Raw genomic sequence first — 26,047 nt, forward strand, 5'->3', positions numbered from 1 at the left:
TGAGTGAGAAACAAAGCTCTATTATTTTACACTTGTGAGAGTTTGGAGTTATTTGTTATTGCCATCTAGCCTAGCCCAACCTGACTGATTCAAGATCCCAAACCAAATTGATTGTTTTTTTCCCTTGAGCACTATTAACAGAATAAAAGAACATAAAAGCATCTCACCTGCTCTTCCTCCCACGTCCCATTTTCTGCGTCTTTCTTTGAGCCATCACCATCTATCCACTTCAGCAGGCTACAAACTTGGAAGCACATCTAGACTTCACTTTCATGTCTACCCACATTTTAGGATTCAGGTTGTCCTGGAGGTTCTATTTCTAAGTATCCTTCAAATACATTCTTTCACTTCCATCCTTAGTACATAGCTTCTCATTATCTGTTCCCTGAACTACTGCAAGGAGTTTGTAAATGACTTCCTTGTTTCCAGGATCGGACTTCCCTAAATCTGTCTTCCCTGTATGTGGCTGCCAGAGTGACTGTTATAAAATGAAAACTTTGATCACTCCACTTTCCTGCTTAAAATCTCTCACCAGTGCTTCCAGAACAAAGCTGAAATGTTTTAACATGGTATATTTGACTCTCAATAGTCCTAGCCCTTTCTGTCTCTTCAGCCACATCTCTGCTTCAGCAGTACCCCAGCCCCGGAAGCACTATTCCTTCTACTCCCGCTCCTGCACCACACACACACACAGACTACACTATTTCTCAACTGATCCTTCTGGAAATCCCAATTTAGGTTTCTTTTACTTTAAGAAGGCTTTCTGGGTTGTCCCAAAAAGATTTATCAATTCTCTCTCTTGTACTACTTCTCTGCTTAAAATGTGCTTTTGTTATTGAATGTGGCAATTAAAAAAAAAAAAAAACCTTCTTTATGTGGCTATTGTGATGGCCATAGATCACAATGACAGTAATCCTCTTGAGAATAGGGAGATATCTTATTCACAATTATATCTGGAAAGCACCCCAGTTAGCACAATACAGACATCTTAACGATGTTTACAAAACTGAAATGATAAGCCATTTCATCAGATAGCTTAGTATTTGTTAAGGGCTTCTATTTTTTATATAGCTTAAAATTTGGTGAGAGCTTACTATGCGTCAGGCACTGTAGCAAGCATTCCTTAAGTTTTGTTTTATTTAGCCTAACCATAATTCTAGGGCCCTGAGACGTGCATTAGATACCTATCCTTACTGACTTCATTAACTGAAACAAACCATATCTCACTTCCTGATCATTATAGGCCCTGGGGTATTAATTAGAAGGATTACTTTCTTACACAGTAACTGAAAGAATAACAGAGACACTATTGCTTACTTTCGGGGTTTTTATCCATAACTTTCAAGAGGAAGTTAAGCTCTATTATTCAAAACATTTTGAGTAAAAATTATGACCTCTATATATCATCTTTCCTTTGAAGCATAACATTTTTTTTAAACCAAGTTTAATGGACCTTCTTGGTAAGTAAGGGGTAACTTAAATAAGAGAAAAAGGCACAGAGAGGCTGACTAACTTGTCCCACATCATAACTTTCCAAGATTTCATTATTATTCTACACACACCCAACACCCACGAAAGACGTTTCTAATTATCATTGAGTGACAGAATGCCAACAGTCACAGAATTGTACAAATGAAACTCAAGACTTATCTTCGGAGGACACTGATAAGGAGCTGGGGAAAATCACAAAGATTCAGGAAGAGAGAGCAGAGATATATGCCCAAATCTTACGACTCCAGTCTCTGGCCCTCTAGGTTGGAATACTCAGTCTTTCACAATCCAGCTCTTGGGAATCTTTTATCTTCAAAAGTAGCAGCAGATTAGGAACCTAATCTGTCAATATATTAAAGAAACAAAAACCCCAAGACCTGATCTTCCTTTTGTAAGGAGTCCAGAATCAGTTGCATTTGCCGAAGGCCAGAAGTGATGAGACTGGGCCAGTCAAGCAATTAGCTGCCACTTGGTCTTTTTTTGCAGAAATACACAAAACGTGTAGAACCGCTTAATTTTAACCCCTCCCAGCCTCTTCACTTAGAATTTGTCTGCTCGGGCGAACGCTGTCCCCCACTCCCCATTCCCCGCAGCCAAGTGTCGAAGAGCGATTAACACTCTCTCGGCAAACCGCTTCCCGGGCCATTTGGGCATTGCACGCGTTCGCCCCGGGGTTCAGGCCGCGGCGCCTTCACGCGCTCCCTTTTTGTTTACGCGGCCGGCAGGGGAGAGATGGGCGGAGAGGGCGCGAGTGTGTAAAGATGCAGCGGGCCGCGGGGGCTATATAAGGCTCGGGCTCGGGCCTGGTGGGTGCCAGGGGCCAGCCTGCCCATGGAGATCCCGGAGAGCACGGAGAGCCGAGCCGGCCAGTGCGCACGACGCCGCCGCCAACCGCCCGCAGCCCCGGACCGCCCGACGCGGCGCGGGGGCGCGGACTCCGGGTACCGCGCCTCGGCCCCGCCCTGCGCCTCCCCCACCCCATCCCTCCTGTCCGCGCCTCCCCAGCTCCTCCCCTCGGCTCTCCGCCCCCTACACCCTCCCGGCCCTCGCTCGGCTGCGGTCGGTTCTTACGGGTCTGGGCTCACGTCTCTTCTGCGCGCTTTGTGCTCCCCACCTCGCAGATCCGCAGGCTTCTGGAGACCGTGGGTGGACGACCGGGGCGAGAAGGCGGAGGAGGCGCCGCAGCAGGCCGCGCAGGCGGTGAGTGAGCCACGCGAGGCGGGCCGCGCCTGCCAGCCGCGCAGTTGATCCACCAGGGCTGTGTACTCCTGGCCCCAGGGAGCACTCGCGCCTGGCCTGCCCCTCGCTTAAGATCGCGCCTGCTGGTGGCAGTACCGGTGGCCCTGTCGGTGCTGATGCGGCGAGTGCGTCCTCCGGAGCAACTGGGATGCACAGATTGGGCCCGGAGCAAGGCTCCTGAGAGCCCCGGGGTCACATTCCCTGCAGGCGCGAGAAACGCTTGGTCGTCTGGGTTTCCAGCTTTTAGAAGAAGGTGAGTAATAACTGCGATTCATCTCCTTACACCCCCAGATTCCCGATGGCCCCGGAATAACGGACGCCTTAGGAAAGCTTTCCCGATACAAACACCCCGTCAGGTGAGTGAAGGCCTCACTAGGGGTCTCCTGCGCCTGCAGCCCCAGGGAAGAGCCTGGGGCATCACATAGCCCAGCTCAAACTCTGGCCCTGAAGTTTTTCTCTCTGGGAAAATCTATCTACAATGTTTATCTTCCTAGTCCCAGAGGTCCTTTACTCATCGAACTGATAAAATGTAGGAGCCCATGTTCTCACCTAAAAGAATTGTTAATCAGTGCACACTCAGTAAACACTTAAAGAAATATTATAAAGTGGGAAAGTGGGTGGTATTGACAAAAGTAGGACGGTGACATCTTGTGCGTGCAAAGCAATTTTTCTTACTGCCAAAGAGTTCATGTGAAACTGACTTCACACCAGGCGGAGTATGTATATTCTTATTCTCTTGCAAACCAGAAGAAAAAATGGTGTTCACAATTGCGGATTACAGCAAATCGAACAAATCGAGCTTGAGATGTAAGAGAAAATGGAAATGTGATGAAAATCCTAAAGATTATTAAGGATCATAAAAGGGATCAAAAGTTATCTGACCTAACAAGGAGGAGCTGGTTTACTGTTCCTTGCTACAGAAAGTCAGCCTTTCTGCAAGATTCTTTGTAGCTTTTAATCAAGTGAAAGGTTAATTCTGCAGTTGCCTGCTTCAGCCAGCTGTTAAATGAAGAGCTATATAACGTTTGTAGAACATGTATTTGTTTATAAGAGCACATAGTAGTCAATACATGTTGATTAATTTCCTGCCCTGTGCTAGCACTGGTGAAGGACTCAAGTTAAAAATAACCACAGCCCCTTGGAAGCGTTGCAATTGTTTAGTTTGGTCAGTTTTATGCCTAACTGCCAGAGGGAGTAGGGAAGAGGCAGGGAAGTATGTATCATAGGTGTGGTTACCTGACTGAGTCTTGAAGTTAGCCAGATGGATGGTAGGTGGGGGAAGTGGTGGGGCAAAAAAAAAAAAAAAAAAAAAAAAAAGAAAAGCACAGAAAAGAGAATAGCATGGTTCCTTCTGGGACCATCAAGGAATTAGAATTTGGGTGTGTGAAGCTGTGGTCATTCCAGCAGGGGAGCCAGATGCCAGATCTTCTATACCTTGTACAGATGTTGTACAAGAATTTTGTTCTGATCATGTATGTGGCATTGGGAATGCATGAACTTTACTCTGTAAGTGGTACTGGGGGTTACTCAAGGGATTTTAACCAGAAGAATAGCTTGATCAGAACTATGTTTCAGAACAATCACTAAAGAAATGGTATGAAGGCTTAGAACACCAAAAGTGAAACTGGAAGTTATTGCAATTCAGACAAGAAATGATAAAGAGCCATTCTAAGGCACTGGAAATGGGGATGGGACTGGGTGAATTTGGGAAATACTTAGGTGATAGAATAGATTAGGCTTATAATGTATTGGATACAGTAGTTAAAGAGGAGGTAGAAAGACAGAATGTCTCCCAAGTTGGTGGCTGATGACCAGGTGAACGCTGTACCAACAGAATGGAAATTAGTGCTTAAAACAGATCTGGGGAACAAGATAATGAATCCGATTTCCCTTTATCATGTTTATTGTGCCTGTGGAGCCTTCAAATAGGTATATCCAATAGAGAGCTGCATATATAGGCCAGTTAAGTTCTTTGGCAAATAAACAATTGGAGAAATCATGGCAGTGGGTCAGGTCATCTGGAGGAGTGACAGATGAGAGCTGCTCAGTCTTGATAAAACACTGGGGGAAGGCCAACATCTAACCTGCATACAAAGAGAGATTCACAAGGATGGCTGGGAAGAATTACTCAGAATAGGGGGAAATTCAGGGAAGTATGAAGCCCCTGGAAGAAAAATGGTCAGTGAGAGATTCCAGAGAGAGAGAGTGTGCTATTTAGAGAGTGTGACAATTAAACTACATTTTTTGGGTTTGGTAGTTTCAGTTACACATTAGAAAATCAGTTGTTTCCTATATAAGCAATTCCTTTCTTTTCTGAACTACTGTAGCAATATCTTTATATTTCTCTCAAGTTTATTTTTATTAGGTTCTGTCTTGAGTAATATTGTGTGTTTCTGATTCTTTTTACTCCATTGTTAACTTCTTGAGGGTTGGGACCATGATTTGTTCATCTTTGAATTATGAATTATGTTTGGGACAAGAGGTCCCTAAAATGTTTATTAAATGACGAATTACTGATGGTTGTTTATTTAGGCACCAAATTTGTAAATTAAAAACAGACTATTTGGCTAGCAACATTTATAAACTACACTGCCTTTTAAAATGAAGTATACTGAACATAATGTAACCTTTTCTTTGTTAGAATCAATCTATTATATGGGTGCATGGGACTGTTTATTGTACACTAAAATGACTGCACTGTAATTGGTGATTCAGCCTTGTCCTTCTTTTATTTTCCTTGGATGAAAAATAATAGAAGACCAGATGGCAAGATTAATAGTTGTCAGAAATTTGAAATTTTGAGGTAATCACATTTACATGCAACTTAATTTGTATAAAACCAGTATCATTCACAATATCTCAATATGTTGTTCCCAAATTTAGTTGGGTAGGGAAAGGGGAGAGAGATGGGATCAAAGTTGGGGTCAGAGGTAAGCTTTTTAAAATGTTGCTTTTTTAAATTTTCTAAACTTGCTTTGGCTACATCTGTAACTAAGAGCTAAGTCTGATTTTCAAGCAAGATACTAGGTAATTTCTGCCTTGGTGTAAGGTGCAGAATATCTTGTCATCTTTATAAAGTTGGCTATTATCACAGTTTTTAATGTCCTGATAGGATTTATTTTTTTCCCCAAAGGAATTTGGAAATTGGAAGACAAACCTTCTTCTATATTTTGTGAGAATAAATGTACCCATAATGCCTGACATAAGCTAAATGTTGATCTTATGCACTTCAAGGATTCGGTGTGAATTTGACCCAATTTACAGCTTGGATAAAGGTTTAAAATAATCAACCAGTTATTGATATTTTGTCAAGTAGACTCCACGAAAGCTCTGTTAGTAGCATTTAAAACTCTCTATCTAAATGCATAAACCAGTTGTTAAATATATGGAGCTCTTGAAATTTGAACATTTCATGAGCATAAGGATTCTGAATGCGAAAAAAATAAAGCATATTATGTTGTCTGCTTCTTTCAGACTGTTTTGGCCAAAATCAAAGTGTTGTGATTACTTATATCAAGAAGCAGAAGCTCTTCTGAAAAATTTTCCAATTCAAGCCACAATTTCAATTTATGAAGATTCTGATAGTGAAGAAGAAATTGAGGAGCTGATCTGTGAAAATTAGTCTATTTTGATGACATTCAAAGCTTGTAGGTACAAATTAGATTAGTGTACAAATGTATCATAATTCTTATAAACTAATTTATTTGTATATAAATTATTAATAAAATGAAATATTTACTATGGGAGTTTGGCCTTTTTTATCCCTACACTATAATTCAGTGTTGGAATTTAAAGATAGGTTCCACTTACAAATGTCTTGACTGTACTGTAAACATTTGGGGCTTACAAAAGATAATTTGGATCTCTTCATCAAATTACAAATTTATCTTTAGTTATAATTTTGAAAATGTTTATATATGACTTGTCAAAGAATGACATTATTTAATTTTCAAGACTGAATCTTGTAACAGCTGGTATTCCCTACTGATCCCCATTGGATGTTGTAGTTACAAATAACTAATAATATATAATATCTATATAATATATATAATATCTAATATTATCTTATTAGCTAATGAGGAAAAGCACCTTATGTTACCAATCACACATTATTATTATGTATTAGCTAGCAGATGGTGAAAAATGTAAATCATTTTCTATAATTGAGATTGGGAATCAATGTTAGGGCTATTAAGTTTTACAGATTTTAATGAATGGTGAGTCAAGTAATTCTGACATTAACACTCTTCTGCTGTCCTTAAATCCAGAAGTAAAATAGCAGAGGTTTTCAGTCCTTATAGCACTACATTGAGGGATTCCCCATAATTAAAACAAAACATCTAAGTGGATGTGGCTTACATGGAGTCTAAAAAGGGGGATCCCAAAGGCCAGAATTTGATAGTATTTTTACATTTCTGTCCATGGGGGAGCTAAGAAATTTGCAGATAGGAAACATTCTCCAGCAGCATTACCTTCTGTTGCTCTTGTTTCTTGCTCCTGATACTCTCATGTAAAAATTTTCTCATGGGAAGTGAAATAAGACATTCTTTGTGATTACATTTTTTCAAAACATAGAGAAGAATACATCATTTAATGAAAGAGAAAGCAGGAGCACTTTGCATGGTAAAGGTAATATTGTAAGCTATGATCATGAAATTCTTTTAGCTCAGATATAATCTTTTCAATCTCAAGCAATTGAAATACACATTTCCACTGCAAATGATATGAGCAGAGGTGAATGTCAGAGATGGTTGTCTAGCTAAGAAATGCCCCTTACTTGAATGACTACATACATTTGCACACTTTTCCTTCTAATTGTGAAGATACTACAAACATTGATTTACCGCCACGTTAAGGACAAGACAATTGAAATAGCGCAAGTTCAAACCATGTTTCAGAGTCAGGATAAGTTAGTCATGGCAGGAGGATGGAGAAAGTTACTTAGAACTATATTTCTTCTGAAGACTTTCTCCTTTCACTGGATTCTTCTCAAGGCTGTGCGTGTTCCCCAAGAGATACGCAGAAAACCCACCAGGTCACCAATCTGGACTCTGAGCATTAGGGACTTGTGTTACCTGCACAGTATTTGTGCTGCTGTCATTAGTATGTTGGAGTAGTATGAAGAACCACAGCCACATTTATTGAGTGCCTACTATTAGCCAGGCACTCTACTAGGTAAATTACATATGACATCTCATTTAATCCTTACTAAAACCTAAACCCATTATGCGGATGGAAAATGAGGCTTTGGGATACTAAAGTAACTTGCATAAGGCTGCTCATTTATTAAGTGCGGGGATAGCATCCAAATTAAACCTATATGATTTGTAAACCTGGCTAGCTGTTCAACACTACATTTAGGGGTTGGCTGTATCAGTACACAATTCCCTCTATCTTTCAGGAAAAAGAGGAAGTTAGATGAGGAGGAAGAACTTGTGAGTGAGTGAATGGAGCAGAAGGAGACTTTACTAACCTTTTTGATTCATTCGTTAGTCATTAGCGAGAGCTCTTAAAGGTGAAGTTTTCTCCTTACCTCGCAGGAGTGGCTGTTTGCATTCGGCATCTTAATTCTTAAAGATTCTCTTTCCTATAAAGCCTGGTGCTTTAGAGGAGAGAGTTTCAGAGAAATCAAAATGCCTTAATAGTGTTAGTTTATTCCATATTTCAAGTAGTGTGATGGTAGTGCTTTAACAACGGACAGACACTTGTGTTCTGGGTTAACAGGCGTCTGTAAGAATTTATTCTCCGATTCAGTCAGCACCAAGGCTAAGGAACAGCTTCATTCTTTAATCTTTCCACGGAATAGCTGTCACCTCCCTGCGGTGCTGAAATTCAGGGTGCAGGACTAACGGAGCATGCGTACTTCGCCCCGGTTCCACTCCTGCCGGCTCTACGTTGGCTCCGCCCCCAGCGGCTCGACGTGCTGCGTCATGACGCGCCTCACCCTGGGCGACCCCGGAAGTGGGTCGGGGGCTTGGCCTCTGCCCGCCCTCGGAGCCGGAGCGGGAGGTGTTACAGGAGGAGGAGCCGAGCAGAACTAACCGGTCCCGCGGCGGACCCCGGGCAGGGCCCGGGTCAGGGGTTCAGGATGCTGAACGTCCCTTCCCAGTCTTTCCCGGGCCTCAGCTCGCAGCAGCGCGTCGCCTCCGGGGGGCGTAGCAAGGTAAGCGGGTGACACTATTGGTCTCACGCAGCAGCTCTCTCCTGCTGCCGGCTTTTCGTGCTCCGGCACAGTCCGTTGTTCTCTTCTTCCGTCCCCTCTCCCACCTGCTGTCCCCTTCTCTAGCCTTCGTTCCCTCCTGCCCTTGCTGGCGATCCCTTTCAGATCCCAGGCAGTGTCCAGTCCTCGAACTCTTCTAACCTCCCTCCCTCTTACCTACTGGCCCCTTCTCTTTCCCATCCCTTGATCCTGTTCTGTCAGTTCCCTTCTTCCAAGTCTTTCCTTGCTAATTAAATTAAGATGTATGTTAGGGCCGGGCACTGTGCTTCCCAAATTGTAGGCACTCATTGTTGGCTTCCTTCCCTCAACGTAATCTCTGTTCTTTCGTTCACTTGACGAAGGAGTTCTGAGCGATGTGGGTTCCCTAGAAAAAGGGAAAGGTTGGGCTGTAGCGACAGTGAGCAGTAATCATCCCGCCAAGGGTGGGGACTCCGGGAGCTAGGGAAGTTTGGAGAAGCGAGAACAAATGTCTGCAAACCTGCGGTTAGGTTTACGGACACTTCTCCAAATCACACTCCCTTTCTCTCTTCCTCTGGTACCTCGTTGTTTTATCACTGCCTTTTCTACTGGTATCACTTGCTGACTTTGAAGCTGTTATAAATACTCTTCAAGTTTTTGTTGAACATAGTTACTGTTACCAACAGGTGAAGCACAAATGTGTTTTATATTTACAGAATTTAATAAAATTGGCTCCTGTGTTTATTGCAGCATGAATGTTGCTTGCGCCTGTTTGTTAGTTCCTCATTCAATAACCACATCTTTATGTTTTGTTTTCAAGACTTCCACCTACTTGGGCCACCCTTTTTCATTTCTGGACTCTTGAGTCTTAGCATTATTAGCATCATTTGGGACTTTCACCAACTTTCTTTATTTTCTCCACATGGACCTGGAGTTTGACCCTAGATCAGAATTATAGATTCAGGGATCTGTAGCTTTTGTTAACTTTTCAGAAGTCTATAACCCCAACTGTGATGATAATATAGCTGAGATTTATTCATTGCTTACTGACAGCCTGAGTGCTTTACATGTATTAATTTGTTTAATCTTTCCCATGATCCTATGAAGTGGGTGCTTTTGTTACCTCCATTTCACAGAAAAGGAAACTGGTTGAGAAATGCTGCACTGGATGCTATAGACTTCATGTGATATGACTCTATGACATTTCATTTGTTGCTCTGTATATTATTCGGCCATCTAATTGTGTGTCCTCTCCTCTTTGGCATTTGACCTGTTTCTCTCGTTAAATTAAGTGCTGGCTGAAATAGTATAGCCTTTCCACAGAAAGAATTTCTGAATAAGAATATGAGAGTTGCTGCCTTTCTCCATTAAAACTACCAACCATGTCCTCAGTATCATTTAAAGGAGTAAACTTAGAGGCAAAGACAAAAGGTCCACAGGTAGTGATGGCAAAGGTGAGTCTTTGAGTCCAAAAAGAGAACAAAATAAGATCATTTTGCAAATCAAGAGAAAATTTAGACTTTTTCCCGCTTGTTACCAAACCAAACTCAGATTCATTTGCCTGACTCACAGTAAAGCCAACCTACTGACAGTGGGTAGTGGGGAAGGAAGGTACCGTGTTTATTGCTGGGCACCAGGCAAGGTGAACAGGCAGTTAATGCTCAAAAGACCTGAACTCCTGATGTTTTTCAGGCAACTCCTGATGTTTTTAAAGGCAACATTAGGGGTGAGGGTCACAGGATGAGTGATCAGCTTATGGACATTCTTCTGATTGGTGGTGAGGTAACATGAGGATATTTTAGAAATCTCAATTATCAGCCTTCTGGTTCCAACCAGTCTGGGGTCTATATGTGCTTGTGGTTTTAGCGGTTTCTATCCCATGAGAGCTCTCATTTCTGTAGAACCCAAGGATATGTATCAAGTTGTTATCTATATCCCTTCAGGAGGGACTAGGAGTCCCACTGCCTTTTCCCACTTCTTTAATCATTAACTGTTTGAATCTGCTCTTTGAAACTTGGGGAAGGCCTAGGAGACTAAAACTTTTTCTACAAACAAGGAACAGGGAGGGTCCTGTGGGGTCCTGCTTATTGCAGAATAAGCTAATCTTAAGCATGTTAGAACTTGTCTTAGGATTGTATGAAATGGTAGAGGGTGAGAAAATAGAACTTAGTTGGGGGAGGTTGTATATCATAATTGTTGGAAGAGTAGACTTTTGAGTTGGCAAAGACCCATTCTTTTTCCACTTCCACCATTTAACCTCTTTGAGTCTCTGTTACTTCGGGAGTAAATGGGAATTATAGTACCCATTTTATAGGATTGAATGAGGTATTTCTCTCAGCACAATCTTGGCATATCGTAAGCACTTACTCAGTGTTATTAGCCCTTACGCTTTTATTCAGACCTCATAGATTGTTGTGTAAAAGAGCCCTTAGCACAGTGCCTGGTGCAGAGTGTGCATTCAAGACTTCATAGCTATTATTATTTCTATGAATGCTAGTAAATATTTATTGAGAATCTACCATATGCTAGAGATGTGGTCTCTGTTGGGGAGGGGGAAGTTTCCACTTTTATTCATCCCTCTTGAATTCTTGTGGCTAGTATAATAATAAAATTGACAAGACTGATTAGCAGGAGAAAAAGAAAATTAATTCGCGTACACAGAGGTCTCATGGAAATGGGACCTAAGAAGTGGCCGAAGCAGGCAGCTTTTATACTTTTTAGACAAACAATAAATTTGAGAGGAATTGATGGGACAAAGAAATGTAGGCTTGGGTCTTTAATTAGTAAGGAAATCAAGCAAAGTTTGGGTTTGGGTAGTAAATGAGGAAAGAAAGTAACAAGGTTTGTTTATACAGGCTTCTTGGCCCTGAATTTCCTATCTCTGGTGAAAAGGATGTCTTTCTGCTTCCTAGTACAGGGAGGAGACCGTCCAATGGAAGATTATTTCCTGCTTTCAGGGAGACAGGATGGTCAGAGTGTTGCTCTTGCATGGCCTGCCCTGGACCCCAACATCTGTTTTCAAGGAGTTTAGTCCAGTAGGCTTGATAGACTAGTAAAGAGGCAGTTGTAAATGCTGTGAGTACTGTAACAGCCTGTTAAGACCACAAGGAGGCTTCTGGAGGAAGTAATGTCTGTGGAGGTGGGGGACGGGGGAATCTTTGCAGACAGAGGGACAGGATTTTCATAGCAATCAAGGAATCCGTTTCCATTTACCTAAGGCATATGATGGGAAGGGGCAAAAGTTAAAACATGGAGCTAGTGAAGTAAACTCTGACCAGATTATGAAGGGCCTGGTAAACCACTCTAGGGAATTTAGAGACATTATTATAAGGAATATGGGGAACCACTGAAGGAGGGAGGACCCTTGGTTAGATTTGCATTTCCAAAAGATTACTTTTAACTACGCTGCAGTTACGGAATGGTGAAAGTAAAGTGATTTTGGTTTGGGATGGGAGAGATCATGTATGTTCTCACACTTTATTTCATTTATGAAGACCAAGAGACCTAGAGACTTTTATTGATGGTAAGAATGGGATATGTGGATTGGTAAGAAGGAATGTGAAATTGGAAGGGCACTCAGACCTATTAACTTGGTTATTTTGGAGGCAATTGAATGTCCTTCCTTCCTTCCTTCCTTCTCTCTCTTTCTCCCCTTCTCTCTGTTCTCTCTGTCTGTCTTCTTTTTCTTCTTCGTCCCTTTCTTTCTTTGTTTCTTTCTCTTTTCTGCTTTTTCTTCTTTCTTTCTTTCATTTTCTTTCTTTTTGTCTTTCTTTCTTTCTTTCTTTCTTTCTTTCTTTCTTCTTCTTCCCTCTTCTCTCTCTCTCTTTCTTACTTTATTGAGGTATTGTTGATTTACAGCATTGTGTGTGACAGAATTTCTAAGTCCTGCCTCATAGCCCAGGTATTTTATATAGTGTTCCATTTATAATTCTAATGCAACCTCCTAAAGCTGTAAGATTTTATAATTATTGGATTTGAGTTTTCTTATCTTTTTGAGTGGGAATCAGAGTAATGAAGTGGCCTGAAGACCATCAGCAGGAGGGGGAGGGAAAGCAGCTTGTTCGAAGAAGCCACATTGAGTTCTTCCCTTTTCCTTTTTGAGGTCCCTCTGAAGCAGGGCAGAAGTCTCATGGATTGGATTCGACTGACCAAAAGTGGAAAAGACCTAACGGGATTAAAAGGCAGATTAATTGAAGTAACTGAAGAAGAACTTAAAAAACACAATAAAAAAGATGATTGTTGGATATGCATAAGAGGTGGGTAGCATTTATTATGTACTGTAGAACATTTTGTCTGGGCTTTCCAGCTGTAATGCTGTATAACCCCTTGGCCCTGTTACTTGGTGATATGATTTGCAATTAGATAACAAAAATATGCCTTCCAATGAGTAATAAATTCTCTTAATTCTGAATTTGGACAGTATTTCTTCCCTAAGTCACTGTTCACATAGTATCCCCCTAGTGTTTCCCCTTTTGAAAGAAAACAAGTGTTTGCCAGGCTTATTAATACCAAAGTAATAAAATTATTCGATAACACATAGTTTATATGGAATAATGTTCCACCTTTGTGCTGTGTAACAGGATTCAGTAGGGAAAAGTATCTCTGAGAATCTAAAGTCAGAAAGGCCACATTAAAGCCAAATCTTTAGTTCTCGCTTGCAGCAATTTTTATTTCTTAACTCATGTTTCTTAGCAATATTAGTTACCTGATTTTTCTAGTCCACAGCAAATTAGAAGCCCCAAACTAGAAATGGATAGACTGGAAAAAGTGAGCAGAGAAATAGGGAGAAATAGGATGGTGGTTGGGGAAAGTAGATCTCCTGGTGTCCTACAACCTGGCATCTGGGAGGGGAGCAAAAACTATAAGGCACTTGCAGCTGTACCCTGGGCCTCCATAGCGATGTCCTTGAGTCACCCAGACAGGGTTCAGTACCTCCACTGTCCTCTGTTTAAAAAAGAAAGGAAGTGTGTCATCTATGGCTATTATCACAATTGTAACTTTATTATTATATCATTTTGGTTTGTTGTCAGATATCCTGATGACACTGTGACCTGTATGAGGGCAGGGAGGGACCATGTCAGTCACCTCAGTGCCCGACACGTAGAGGTCATCGATAAGTGTTTGTTGAATGAATGCAGCACCTACCATTTTGATGAAACTTGGTTCCTCGAGGAGGTGTGTGGTTGGCACAGCAGACCCAGCGATATGGTGAATGGAAAGAGACCAGTATCACTGTTAGTTTGCCAGGGATGCCCAGACAAAGTACCACAAACAGGGCGGCTTAAACAACTGAAATTTATTCTCTCACAGTTCTGGAGGCCAAAGTTTGAGATTAGGGCGCCTTCTGTGGGCTTGAAGAAGAATCTGTTCCATGCCTCGCGCCTCTCTTCTGGTGGTTTGCTGGCAACCTTTGAAGTTGCTTGGCTTGTAGAAGCATCAGCTTGATCTCTGACTTCACCTTCATATGGCATTTTTCCTGTGTGCTTGTCTGTGTCCAAATTGGCTGTTTTTATAAGGGACACCATTCGTATTGGATTAAGGGCCTGCCCTACTTGAACGACCTCATCTAATTACATCCGCATTGACCCTGTATCCACATAAGGTCATGTTCTGAAGTATTGGTGGTTACAACTTCAAAGTATGAAGTTTGGGGGGACACAATTCAATCTATAACAGATACAATCAGAGTGTGAATTTCTTTTTTCAGTGGCAGAGGGTATGGAATCTTCCAGCAGGTGATGATATAGCTTGTTCCAAGACAGAAGAATAGCTGTTCAACTTTTCGAAATTTCTCAGGGAAATACAGCTGTGGATAGTATCAGTAACTTGGAATAAGGATTCTGCCAGGTGCAAAAAGCTCCTTTTGCCATTTTACAGGGTTTTTAATAGCCCCCTTGCCTTCTCTTCATGCTGCATACCTGTCTACCAGGTGCAAGTAACTGGTACAAAATGACCTTCCCACTCTGCCCAGGGGTTTCCTGCTGGACTGGGTGAAGTGGAGGACAGTTTCCCCAGGATGTCTCTCAGCTGGTCCATGTGACAGGCGTGTCTGCGCTGTTTCTGCAGTAGGAAGCCACTTTTCCAGAAAACTCTTTCATGTGAACCCTTCACATCCTAGTGCTATTAGATAAATGAGACATTGCTGTAATACAGTCATACTTTATTTTTCATTTGATGTATTGATGGAGATAAGGGGCTGATTTGCTCTGTTTGAAAAGTAATACACATTGTTCCCAGTTCCATACCTCCCATAAAGATTTGTATCGATGGCCCTCTTCCGGTAAGATTGCTGATTTAAGGATAAATTGTTTTAAAGTTTCTGTTGGAGAATATGTTCTACCCTATTAATAATAAGGCTTTTCCCCTCATTGCAAAGTAAGATGTGTCCCTTTTTTCTCCTTTTGAAAGAGTTTGGTTTTTAATTTTAATAAAGAAACACTTGATTTAGGTTCTGCCCTTAGACCCTCCACTCTGGCAGGAGAGGGTGAATGACTCTTAGACAAGCCTGGCTGTCTACAGGGGACGTAAAGAAAGTGATGTCGTATTTCAGGGTGGGAGACGTGGGTTAGGAAAATCAGAGACACTTCTGTGATAGAGATAAGCTTTGAAGTGGTGGGCAGGACTTCAACAGGCCGTGAGGAGGAAGTGCATGCAAGGGAAGGGACATGCCTCACCAAGGGTCAAGACAGAAAAGTTGGAGATGTTCTGGAGTTTAGGTTACTTGCTGCAGGATTATAAGAAAGAAGGCATGTTCAGGCAGATGGCAGAGGACTTTGAAAGCCAAGCCAAGAAATGTGTTCTTAGTTTTGATGGCAGTGTGAACAATTGGAGGTGTTCGAATGTGGGGACAGGTGATCGGAGAAGGCTTTGGAAAGGTCAGTCTGCGGTGGGTGTACTGGATTGAGATGGGTCTAGAAAAGCTTTTAGCTCTTACGGAAGTGCAGGAGTTAATAGGTGAACCAGGATGTTGACAAAGGCAACAAAGTAGGATGAACGTGAGACAGATTACTGGTAATTTCTAACACAATCCTATGTAAAAGTAGAAGAAAGCACAGGCTACGTGTAATTGTCTTTTTCTTAGCTGTTCTAATTTAAAATACTAATGATATCTTCTTAAAGGGACTGTATGCCAAATTTAGCTTCAAAGGTCGGCGCTAATTAATGTTTGGACCCAAGTTTTAATCAAAGCTGTACCACAAGGAAGTATGGTATCATAGTATAATTTTTTTCTCTTTCTTTAAAATATTGAATTCTTCACTTTCTAACAAATGCCCTGTTTTTAAATTAGTTCAGATTTTGGCTTGATTGAGCCAAGAGTGACACAGTCTCTTTATAAAATACTCATTTTGGTATGGGTTTTTATAGCTAATATTTTGAGGTTTGTTTTTGTTTTTGTTTTTGGTTTTGTTTTTGTTTTTGTTTTTTTTGAGTACAAAGCAGCAGTTCTGTCTGTCTCATGTTAAGCTATGCTGAGTCTGGTCACGTTCCTAAAAATGGTGGTGTAGAAGGAGCACTACCGGCTGGCAGCCGCCTGTAAAACATGGGCACTGGCCTGGAATGATCTCTAAGGCAGGTATATAGAGTTTCTAATTTGTGCACTTAATTCTCACCTTTCTCCGTAAAGTATGTAATTACTGTAACGCAATAGGAGTTGGTTGGAATGTTAAGGGAATTGATGGGAGAGAGATTGCTTTTTCAAAAATTTAGTTGAATGTATCATTAATTCATGCAGTTGTAGTCTTCTCCTTTATTGCTGTTTCTCTACCCTCACCCCCTGCAATAATGAAAGGTGATTTACAAATATGTGAAGCTTTGAACATGACATTTAGGTGTTTGAGTAAACATCTAAATCACTCATCTGTGAGAGCTCTGTTGAGCCTAGATCAGACTTTGTTTTTTCTGTAGTGTGTTTTACAGTAGTGTATAATCAACGTGGGTAGTGATGTATTAAGTCATGAAATCATCTTTTGGCAGCATTTTAATCTTAGGGTGCAGGGAAGTGTGGCCTGATACTCAATAACAGTCCATTTGAGTAAATGGTATTTCTAAAAAGTTGATTACAGTCAATATACTGGCCGTTCTGCTGTTAAAAATTTAGTGAATTAAGTTCCCCAAATGGGATTTAACGGATTTCATTTATAGCTTAGAAATGAGCATACTTTGATTTCTCCTAAAGCTGATTGTCATATGCTAGTAAATTGAAGAGGCCTGCTTAAGACCATTGTAAAAGTGACTTTTCATGGGTTTGTATTTTTAATGTTTCATAACTAAAAAATCTTGGCAAATTGATTCCAAGAAATGGTATTTTTCCCATTACAGTTTTCTAGATTTCTAGGTTCATTTAGAGTACACCTTTAAAAAAATTATTCATAGTGTAATTTTTTGTAAGTATACCGATCCTCATTATTCTGTTCTAAATCTGCAAATTTGCCTACTCACTAAAATTAACTTGTAACCCCCAAGTCAGTGCTCATAGTGCTTTCACAGTTGTTAGTGCTGTTCGCTGTGAATTCACTGTTCATGAATCTGCAATGTGTATTGAATAAGACGTCTTTAAACAGAAACACACATTAAACAGGTCATGTTTTGGTTGGTTGACAGAAATGCCACCAGAGGCTGGCTGGAACCTCGCCTTGTGTTTCTCCTTAGAAGCAGTGGATCAATGTTGGCTAATTCAGTGTTCGAAGTCAATTTATGGGACTCAACTGCCCAGAGTAACAAGAATTGACTGTACTTCTCCAGGCTTTTATTTATACTGCAGTAATAATAAAGTAAAGTAAGTTTTACGCTTTTTAGGTTAGAGTCAGACCCACTAAGAATAGAGCTGACTTTTCCAACAGTAAGTTCCTTTCTCCAGGCTTCCTTAGCTCCCTGCTTCAATTGTGTTTTGAGAAACCGCAACTGAGAAACTTTCTATCTGAAAATTTTCTTCTAGGAGCAGGTCTTCAGGTTTGGAACTAATGTTTTAATATGTAACACAAGATGTCATCCAGTAATATAAAGTGCCATCTAAACATTAATGTGTCATTACAGTTAGCTCAGCTGTTCTGTGGATTGTCTGCTTTGTAGACTGTTCTCCGTCTTGACAGTTTGCAGATTTATGAACAACTCTTTTCTCCTATCTCTTGCTTGTTTAGAAAATACAAACCAACATTTTTTACAGATCTTTTCCCCTTTGTTCATCCATTTCTAATCCACCCCATAGGTTCTCAGGTTGCCCAGTGTACATCATTAATGCATGTAATCTAGTCTTTGTTGATTTTATTAGTTCTGTCCTACTGACATCCCAGACGTTTTGCTTTCTTTTACTTTTATCTGTCATTATCTCCTTAATTGTCATTCAGTCTCTTTCTTTTTGACTCTTCCTCTCTCTGTACCTCCCATCCATTCACTAAAAATCCAATAGAGGGAAAAAAAAACTGGTGTTCCTGGGACCTCATCTAACCCTCAAGTGTTTTGTTTGATTGACACAGTGGTTTACAGACTTCAACCAACATTTAGAAAATTTCTTTGTAAGGAAGTTTTTGATTACAAATTCAGTTTTAAAAAAATTTATAGGGCTATTCATGTTTTCTCTCTTTCTTGTGTCAGAAATGACACATTCACTGAAAAACAAAACATAACCTAAGTTAATTTCATCTCTGTTATTGACCATAAAGTTGTTCACCATATTCCCTTATTGTCTCTTTAATGTCTTCATTAAAGTGATATACTTCATAAAGTGATATACCTTCTTTTATTCTTGATATTGATAATTTTTGGTTTCTTTTTTTTTTTGCTTGATCAATCTTACTAGAGGTTTATCAATTTTATTAACTTTTGGTTTTGATTTTCTCTGTTTGCTTGTCTCTTTTCTATTTCATTGATTTCTACTCTTGTTGTTACTGGTGGGGGCTTGACTGAATTTCTTTCCTTTCAGCATTGGCATCAGTATCTTTATGGACATAATTTGCAATAACTCTCATTGTAGGCTTAGTTAATGTCTGAATTACCTGGTGACAGCAAACTCAGTGTTGGGATTTTTATCCCAAGTTATGTTTTAGCTATTGCCATTTTCTTTTTGCCAGAGGTTTTTGCTCACTTGAACTTATAATCCAGTCACATAAGTCTCAGTTTTTTAATTAAAATCATGTGTATAGCTCAATATTCTTTATAAGAAGTGTCTTTCTATTTTTAAATCTCTTAGCAGGTTGGTGATCTGTCAGATCTGTGCTATGTGCTAAGTGTTTAATTTTCACAACAAACCTGAGGTCGGTATTCTGCTTCATGAATGAGGGCACTGAAGCTTAGAGAATCCTCACTTTCCAAATTAGGAAACTGAAATTGAGAAAGTATAATTACTAGGGACTCATGGATGTAAGTGACAGAAATTTCAGCCTAGCCTGATTTAAGCAGAAAGCAAAGATCAACTGAAAAGTAACAGATAGAGCTGACTTGAGGTGAGGAGTGGTACAGGGGCTCAGGTAGTGTCCCCAGGATCTGCCTTCACACTGTCTTTTAGTTTCCCTTCTGGGATTGCTCCATTGTAGGACTCACTCTTCATAGCAGCAAGATGACCTTGTCAACTCTAACCCCAGTTATTTTCAGGTTCTATTCCTTTTACTTGGTCGCTAAAATAAAAGTCTTGGAATTGGCTCTGATTGGCACAGTTTTAATCATATTCTCATTGCTGGAACAGTAGTTCTATTTAGGGGAAAATGTATACTTAATCACTTAAACCTATGCCGCAGTTTCATCCCGTAGCCTAGAGAGGGACCAGACTGAAAAATCGGGAAAGATGTGCCTCCTTGATGAAAAAGTGATGCTGTTGCTGGAAGAGGAGTGGATCCTGGGTAGGGAAAATGCCTACTGCAGAGAGGAGACCATCTTGCTAAAGCCATAGCTGATGAGAATGGAGCCACTGTTCTAACCTAGGCAACTTGATTCTAAGCTATTATGCTGGGGTTTTTTTTAAGTGAAAGTAGATTTATTCAGGGAGATACATACTCCATAGACAGAGTGCTGCTGTCTCAGGAGGCAAGGGGGTGGCCCCGATATGTGTGGGGGGTTAGTTTTTATCGGCTGGGTAACTGCATATGCTAACAAGAGGGAGGCTTATTCCAGCTATTTGGGGAAGGAGTGGGGATTTCCAGGAATTTGGCCCAGCTTACTTTTTTGCCTTTTATGGTCAGCCTGGGAACTGTCATGGCACCTGTGGGTGTGTCATTTAGCAAGCTGATGTATTCCAGTGAGTGTATAATGAGGCTCAAGGTCTACTGGAAGTCAAATCTTTAGCCATCTTGGGCCAAGTTGGTTCTAACCAGTTTATATCATATCCTCAAGAGCTGTGGCATTCTTGTAATGCTTGTACCCTGCCCCCTTCCCTCCTGTCTCACTCCCTTCAGAGATTTTATTCCCACAATCTTATGGGAGACAGAAGTGCAACAGTCCATCTTCTGCAGCTGCTTCAGGGCTGAGTAGGGGTATTGACCCTGCCTGTCAGGGAGTAAAAACCTCTGGATACCTGATCTAGGGTAAGCTGTTATGCTTAAACTGCACTATAATGCCTCCTGTTTTACCATATCCAACTCCTGGCTTGGCATTTGTGTGTAACTCACTTTGAATACCATATGCAACTTCATTAAGAAATTACGATGAAGTGCCTGTTAACTTGTAGCTCTTCTCTTGTGATAATTAACATGGCTAATTAACAATCATATAGGATATCCTTCTGAGACAGTTTTTATTTTTAGTAACTTAATGAGACATAGCTTTTGCTTTTTTTGTGACTTTGTGTGTAATTGTCATTCATAGAAAACAGAGACTCTATGTTTTTTCTTTTTCTCTGTATTGGTTCACTCATGTAATCAATATTTCTCGGAGTCTACTATGTGTCATTCACTGTACCAGGTTCTGGAGAGTAATATGGAAGTTTAAAACAGAGCTGGCCCCTGCTTTTATGGAATTTACAATCTGGTGGGGAACACAAAGTGTTAATCAAATCTGACAAGCATTGTGAAGGAGAGGTCTGCTGTGCTAAGAGTGAAGATTCCAGAAGATTGAGCAGAGATGGAATCTAAATGGCCCTTAACCAGGCACAGAGGAAGGGGAACTGTTTTACAGGTTCTGGAAAAAGCATGTGTGGAGGCTGGATGGGGTGATTTTATGAGAGAGAGACAGACCAAGTGCACATACGTTATGTGTTCACTGTGAATATAAGGAACTTAAAGTTAGTGATATCTGTATAACTTCTTCTCTCTCTCTTATATTGGAAAGACATAGTCCTTTCATAGGCATCATTCTTTGTAAGGCACACTTTTTTCTAAGACTTGACCCTTCGTGTGCTCTTATCAATCCTCCCCAGCCGCCTCTGTGATCTCGGGTAGTCGCTTATCTTACATAACATCCTCAGTTCTTTCCTTCCTTTCTTCCAACAGTTTCTTCCTTTCACTCTCTTCATCTTATCCTGACCTCTTGGACTTTGCTTCTTCCTCTGGGCTTTCTTCCTCAGCATTTGATGTTAGACCATCTATAACATTTTGGAGATACTTTTTATATTTCTGTCTTTCTCCATATGCTATAAATCTTGCAATGGGTTCTACTTCTTAAGTTCATCATTACATCTTAATCGATCTTTGCACTGGCTTGTTTTGGAAAATAGGAAATAACCCAAAGCGTAAGGACATGTTTAGCCTCCCTCCCCTACCCCCAGGTTACTAATTGCAAGGCAGTGAGTGCTGGTAGCTGTCATTGGTAGACCTAAGGCACAGGCGGACGGAGGGAAATGATCCCATAGAATAAGAAAGAGGTGGGGAAAGGTAGGAAGACTGATCTTTTAGAGATAGAATGCCTTGTTTAATATTGATATAAGTTGTAAATCTAGTTTAAGAATAGTAAATGTGGCTGTTGCTAATGATGTTTGATCATTATTCTTTCCAGGGGAAGTTTGTGGATTTTTTTTTCAGAATACTCAGAGTATAACTGACTACTCAGACTGTTGGTTAATTTTTAATGCTTTTACCGGTCAATTTCCTTTTAGTTAAATGTCACGGCTGTTTTTCCTGATACTAATAATGTCACATAAGTTGACCTTGATAATTATGGCCAGTTGACCTTCTGAAATGCTTAGAAGCCCTTTATCACATTCCGTTTAAATCTTCCTGGGCAAACTGAGGCATTCAGACCAGATGCTTTTAGTTCTTTTGTAAATTGTAGTGACCACTATTGAAGTTGTTTGGAGCAATCTGAAGCTCTGAGTTGTCTTCAGAACAGTTTTTTTCCTGGTTCTAATTTCACTGAAGTAGTGTTGGTTTCATTTCTACTCCCTTTTTTTTTTTTAAGCTCTTAAAAACTGTGCATCAGACCTTGACAATTTAATAAATGCTTAAGACATTAATTTAATTTTTAGTGGCTTTCTCCAAATGTTTGTCCCTTCATGGTGAGAGTGATGGACCAGAAAGCTAAATGGAAGTTTCATGTGTAGAGGCAGAACTTTTTTTAATGAACTGACTGGGGGCAGTGCCAGGGCACCCTAACCTACTAATGTAAGTCTTTTCTTTTGGGCTAGAATCCTCCAGTCACCTGCAAATAGGTGTTCTGCTGTGGTAGGTGGTAGGAGGTAGATCTTAATATTTTGACATGTAGACTTTTACTTCTCATTTTTAATTCAAGCTCCTCCTCCACTGTGTGCTGTTTCCCTGAGTGTAGTGTCTCTCTGGTTCACTATCTCTACAAAGAAAACCTACACTTCCTGTGGGTTGGGAAGGGGCTTGTTACGTGGTTGTGGGGGGTGGGGAGAGGATTTAAGGGCCATACAGCTTATATTGAATTTGACCCTCCTGCACCCTAACTTTCAGAACTACCTGGAATCTCTGACTACTGTACCTTTTGGGGGATCTGATGCACATATTAGCTTTTTTTTTTTCAAATAGGTTCCCCTCCAGTTTACACCTAGGCCTTATTTCACATTTCTTCATTCTGCTAAGTATATTACTGCTTATTATTTGGCTTTCAATCTTCCAAAACTTTATTGCTGTCATCTCCTCTTCTGACTTCTGTGTCTCTGTGGTTTTAGCTTACAGTCGTTAGAAAGTTTTCATAAATGTGGGAGACAAATGAATGCTTTTAATCCCAAAGTCCTAAGATACTCTATTATCAGACACCTTGCAAGCCTGCATTCTAATTACTATTCTTAAGTGCCATGGCCACATTTACTTTAAATCATTATAAAATCCATTTATCTTTTATTGACTTACTTTCTGTTTGTCTCCATTGACATTAGCAAGGTAATTGCCTAGTTTTCTAAAATAATATGCAGAGTTCTGCTTTGGTTATAGCTGATCTGGTTATAGCTCTTATTAAACTAACGCTCTGGCAGATATCAACTGTAAACTCAGGACAACGTATTTGAGAAAAAAAAAAACTATCTAAAAACTTAGTGAGCAACCAAAAGCAGACAGAAACTAGAGAGTAAAGGTTATCTATTTTTAGAAGGAATTGTCACTTCATGAATTGCCATTTCTTTACGGCATTTAACTTGAGGTCATGCCCAAGTTGGTACTGTGAAGGGTGGCTAAAATTCAGGTTGAGACTCCCAGTCTTACTGGCTAGGAGAACTAGATGACAAATTTTAGGGCATTTGTACTAACTGGAAAATGAGGAAGAAAATCTAGAAAAAGAGATATCCAGAGAGGGATATAAACTGTTTAAATCTTGTATACGGACAGACTCTAGGCAGCCTGTTGAACAGATGTTTTAGTTTTCACTCCTCTGAAAGGAAAACAGAGTTTGGAGTGTGAGTCCCGTCATGTTAATTGCCTATTAAAATAGTCAGTACTCTTTAGAGGAATGTAATAGAATCCAGAGTTTCTAAAACATTATTTACAATGGCCAGGATATAATCCAGAGTTTCTAGACATGCTCAAGAGAAAAGGCAGTTATTAAAGACTGACCCTGAGATGATCCAGATGTTGAATTTAGTTCATAAGGATTTTAAAGCATCTATTATAGCAATATTCAAGGAAGTAAAGGAATATAGGTATGTAATGAATGAACAAATACAAAATCTCAGGAAATCACATTGTGTTCGTAATGAACAGGAGACTATAAAACACGGGAATGTGGAACTGAGAAATACAATATTTGGGGAGTTCGAGATTGCAGATACTGACTGGTATATGTAAAATAGATAAACAAGTTTATACTGTATAGCACAGGGAAGTATATTCAATATCTTGTAGTAGCTTATGGTGAAAAAGAAGATGAAAATGAATATATGTATAACCATGTATGACAAGCATTGTGCTGTACACCAAAAATTGACACAACATTGTAAACTGACTATAGTTCAATGAAAAAATACAAATAAATAAATAAATAAAAAGAAAGAAAGAAAGAAAGAAAACATTTTACCAAATGGGCTTAATAGCAGATTGGACCTAACAAAAGGAAGCTTAGGGAACTTACAGATAGATTAATAGAAATTATCCAATCTGAAGAACAAAGAGGAAAATTACTGGAATTAAAATGAATGGAGATTCAGGGACCTATAAGGTAAAATTAAAATGTCTAGTGTATGTTTATTTGGAATTTGAGAAGGAGAGAAATGGGAAAATGGAACAGAAAAATACCTGAAGAAATACTGGCCAAAAAATTTTCCAAATTTGGTGAAAGACATAAAATTGTCAATTAAAAAAAATAGCCAGAAGAAAAACACCTGGACACAATAAAAATGTTGAAGAGAAGAAAATCATACCACCAACACTGAATTCTGTATCCTTAAAGACACCTTAAAGATGCAGATGAAATAAAGGCCTTTTTGGATTAACAAAAACTTAAGAATTTTGTATCAGCACGAGTTCACTATAAGGAGTTCTAAAGGAAATTCATCAGGTTAAAGGGTAGTGATACCAGATGCAAGCTCAGGTCTTCAGGAAATAGTAAATATGTAAGGAAAGACATAGGATTACTTTTCTTCCTCCTTTAAAAAATATGTGACTTTTAAAAGCTAAAACTGGGGGTGTGCTCAGCAGGGGGCCTAAAGAGAGAGCTCCTCTGTTCACAACACACCCGACAGGAATCTGGGCTCACTGTGACAAGGGGCCCCAAAGTGGGGGCCTTCCTATGAACACATATGCTACACGTGTCCCCTTGCACCTCCACATGGCTGCTGGGCAGGACCAGTGGGACAGGGATCACTATTGGAAGAAAAGCCACAGTATTTAGTGGGGGAATTTGCCACCTAGAGCCTGTCTGGTCCATGCATGGGCGGGCCAAGAGTGGTCTTACAGACATGAAGGCTTTGAACCTCTTTTCAAGGGAAAAGAGAGATTCCATATGCCATTCTGAGGACAGAAGGTTTTTAGAGCAGTGAATATACTTTGTATGACATTAGAACAATGGCTATCCATGTCATTTTACTTTTGTCCAAACTAAGGTGGACTGTGGATTTTGACTATGATGTGTCAATGTATGTTCATCCTTAGTTAAAAAAAAGAAAAAGTACCACTCTAGTAAATAAAAATAATGACTACACATATGTGTGGAAAGGGGTATATGGGAAATTTCTGTACCTTCCTGTCAATTTTGTTGTAAACCTAAAACTGCTTTAAAAAAAAAAAGTCTTAAAAACAAGGAAACTCAGGGTAGGCATTTTGGGCAAAACTGGTTTCAGTTATATACATATATGTGTGTGTGTGCTGGCTTGTGATGTAAAATGTATTTTTTAGATCAAAAAAGTTTGTAAGCCACTGTAGTTAAGTTACACTGGCAAATAAAAGCAAAAATTAACCTCAAAAAAATTAAAAAATAAAAGCTAAAACGTAACATTGTATTGTGGGGTTACATAAAGTATCAGGAATGGAGAGCAGTAAATAGTTCTTACGTGTGTGAGGTACAACATTAACACAAGTAATGTTGGTTAAACCTAAGGATATATATTATACACCTTAGAATAATCACTTAAAATATAATGCAAAGAGCTACATTAAAAATACAATAGATAAAGTAAAATGAAATTAAAAAAAAATTTGGTTAACCCAAAAGAAGTCAGGGAAAGAGGAACAGAGACACAAATAGAAAACTTGGAGGGCATAACAAAAAAAGAAAACTTGGGGCTGGGAAGGGAGCCTAATAAGATGGTTGCTCAAAATTCAGTCACAT

The 26,047-nt window shown here is 39.9% G+C and overlaps 2 protein-coding genes and 1 non-coding gene across 3 annotated transcripts in view; all 3 read left to right on the forward strand.

Annotated features, from left to right (window-relative positions):
* Positions 1 to 2,243: 2,243 nt before the first annotated feature.
* On the forward strand, positions 2,244 to 6,452 carry RIPPLY2 (ripply transcriptional repressor 2). Its single transcript, XM_032484538.1, has 4 exons — positions 2,244 to 2,432; positions 2,613 to 2,691; positions 3,022 to 3,086; positions 6,205 to 6,452. The coding sequence occupies exons 1-4, from the start codon at positions 2,323 to 2,325 to the stop codon at positions 6,350 to 6,352; spliced, it is 402 nt and encodes a 133-aa protein (XP_032340429.1). The 5' UTR covers positions 2,244 to 2,322; the 3' UTR covers positions 6,353 to 6,452.
* Positions 6,453 to 8,659: 2,207 nt separating this feature from the next.
* Positions 8,660 to 26,047, forward strand: part of LOC102510801 (cytochrome b5 reductase 4) — a 67,125-nt gene continuing 49,737 nt past the window's right edge. The window contains 2 exon segments of the mRNA XM_006175494.2: positions 8,660 to 8,893; positions 13,011 to 13,164. Coding sequence (XP_006175556.1) covers positions 8,819 to 8,893; positions 13,011 to 13,164 — 229 coding nt within the window. The 5' untranslated portion in view covers positions 8,660 to 8,818.
* LOC116665588 lies at positions 24,903 to 25,030 on the forward strand. Its single transcript, XR_004322244.1, has one exon. It is a non-coding gene; the product is annotated as a small nucleolar RNA SNORA11 (small nucleolar RNA).

The sequence above is a fragment of the Camelus ferus genome, chromosome 8, assembly GCF_009834535.1.
Source record: "Camelus ferus isolate YT-003-E chromosome 8, BCGSAC_Cfer_1.0, whole genome shotgun sequence".
Taxonomy (NCBI): domain Eukaryota; kingdom Metazoa; phylum Chordata; class Mammalia; order Artiodactyla; family Camelidae; genus Camelus; species Camelus ferus.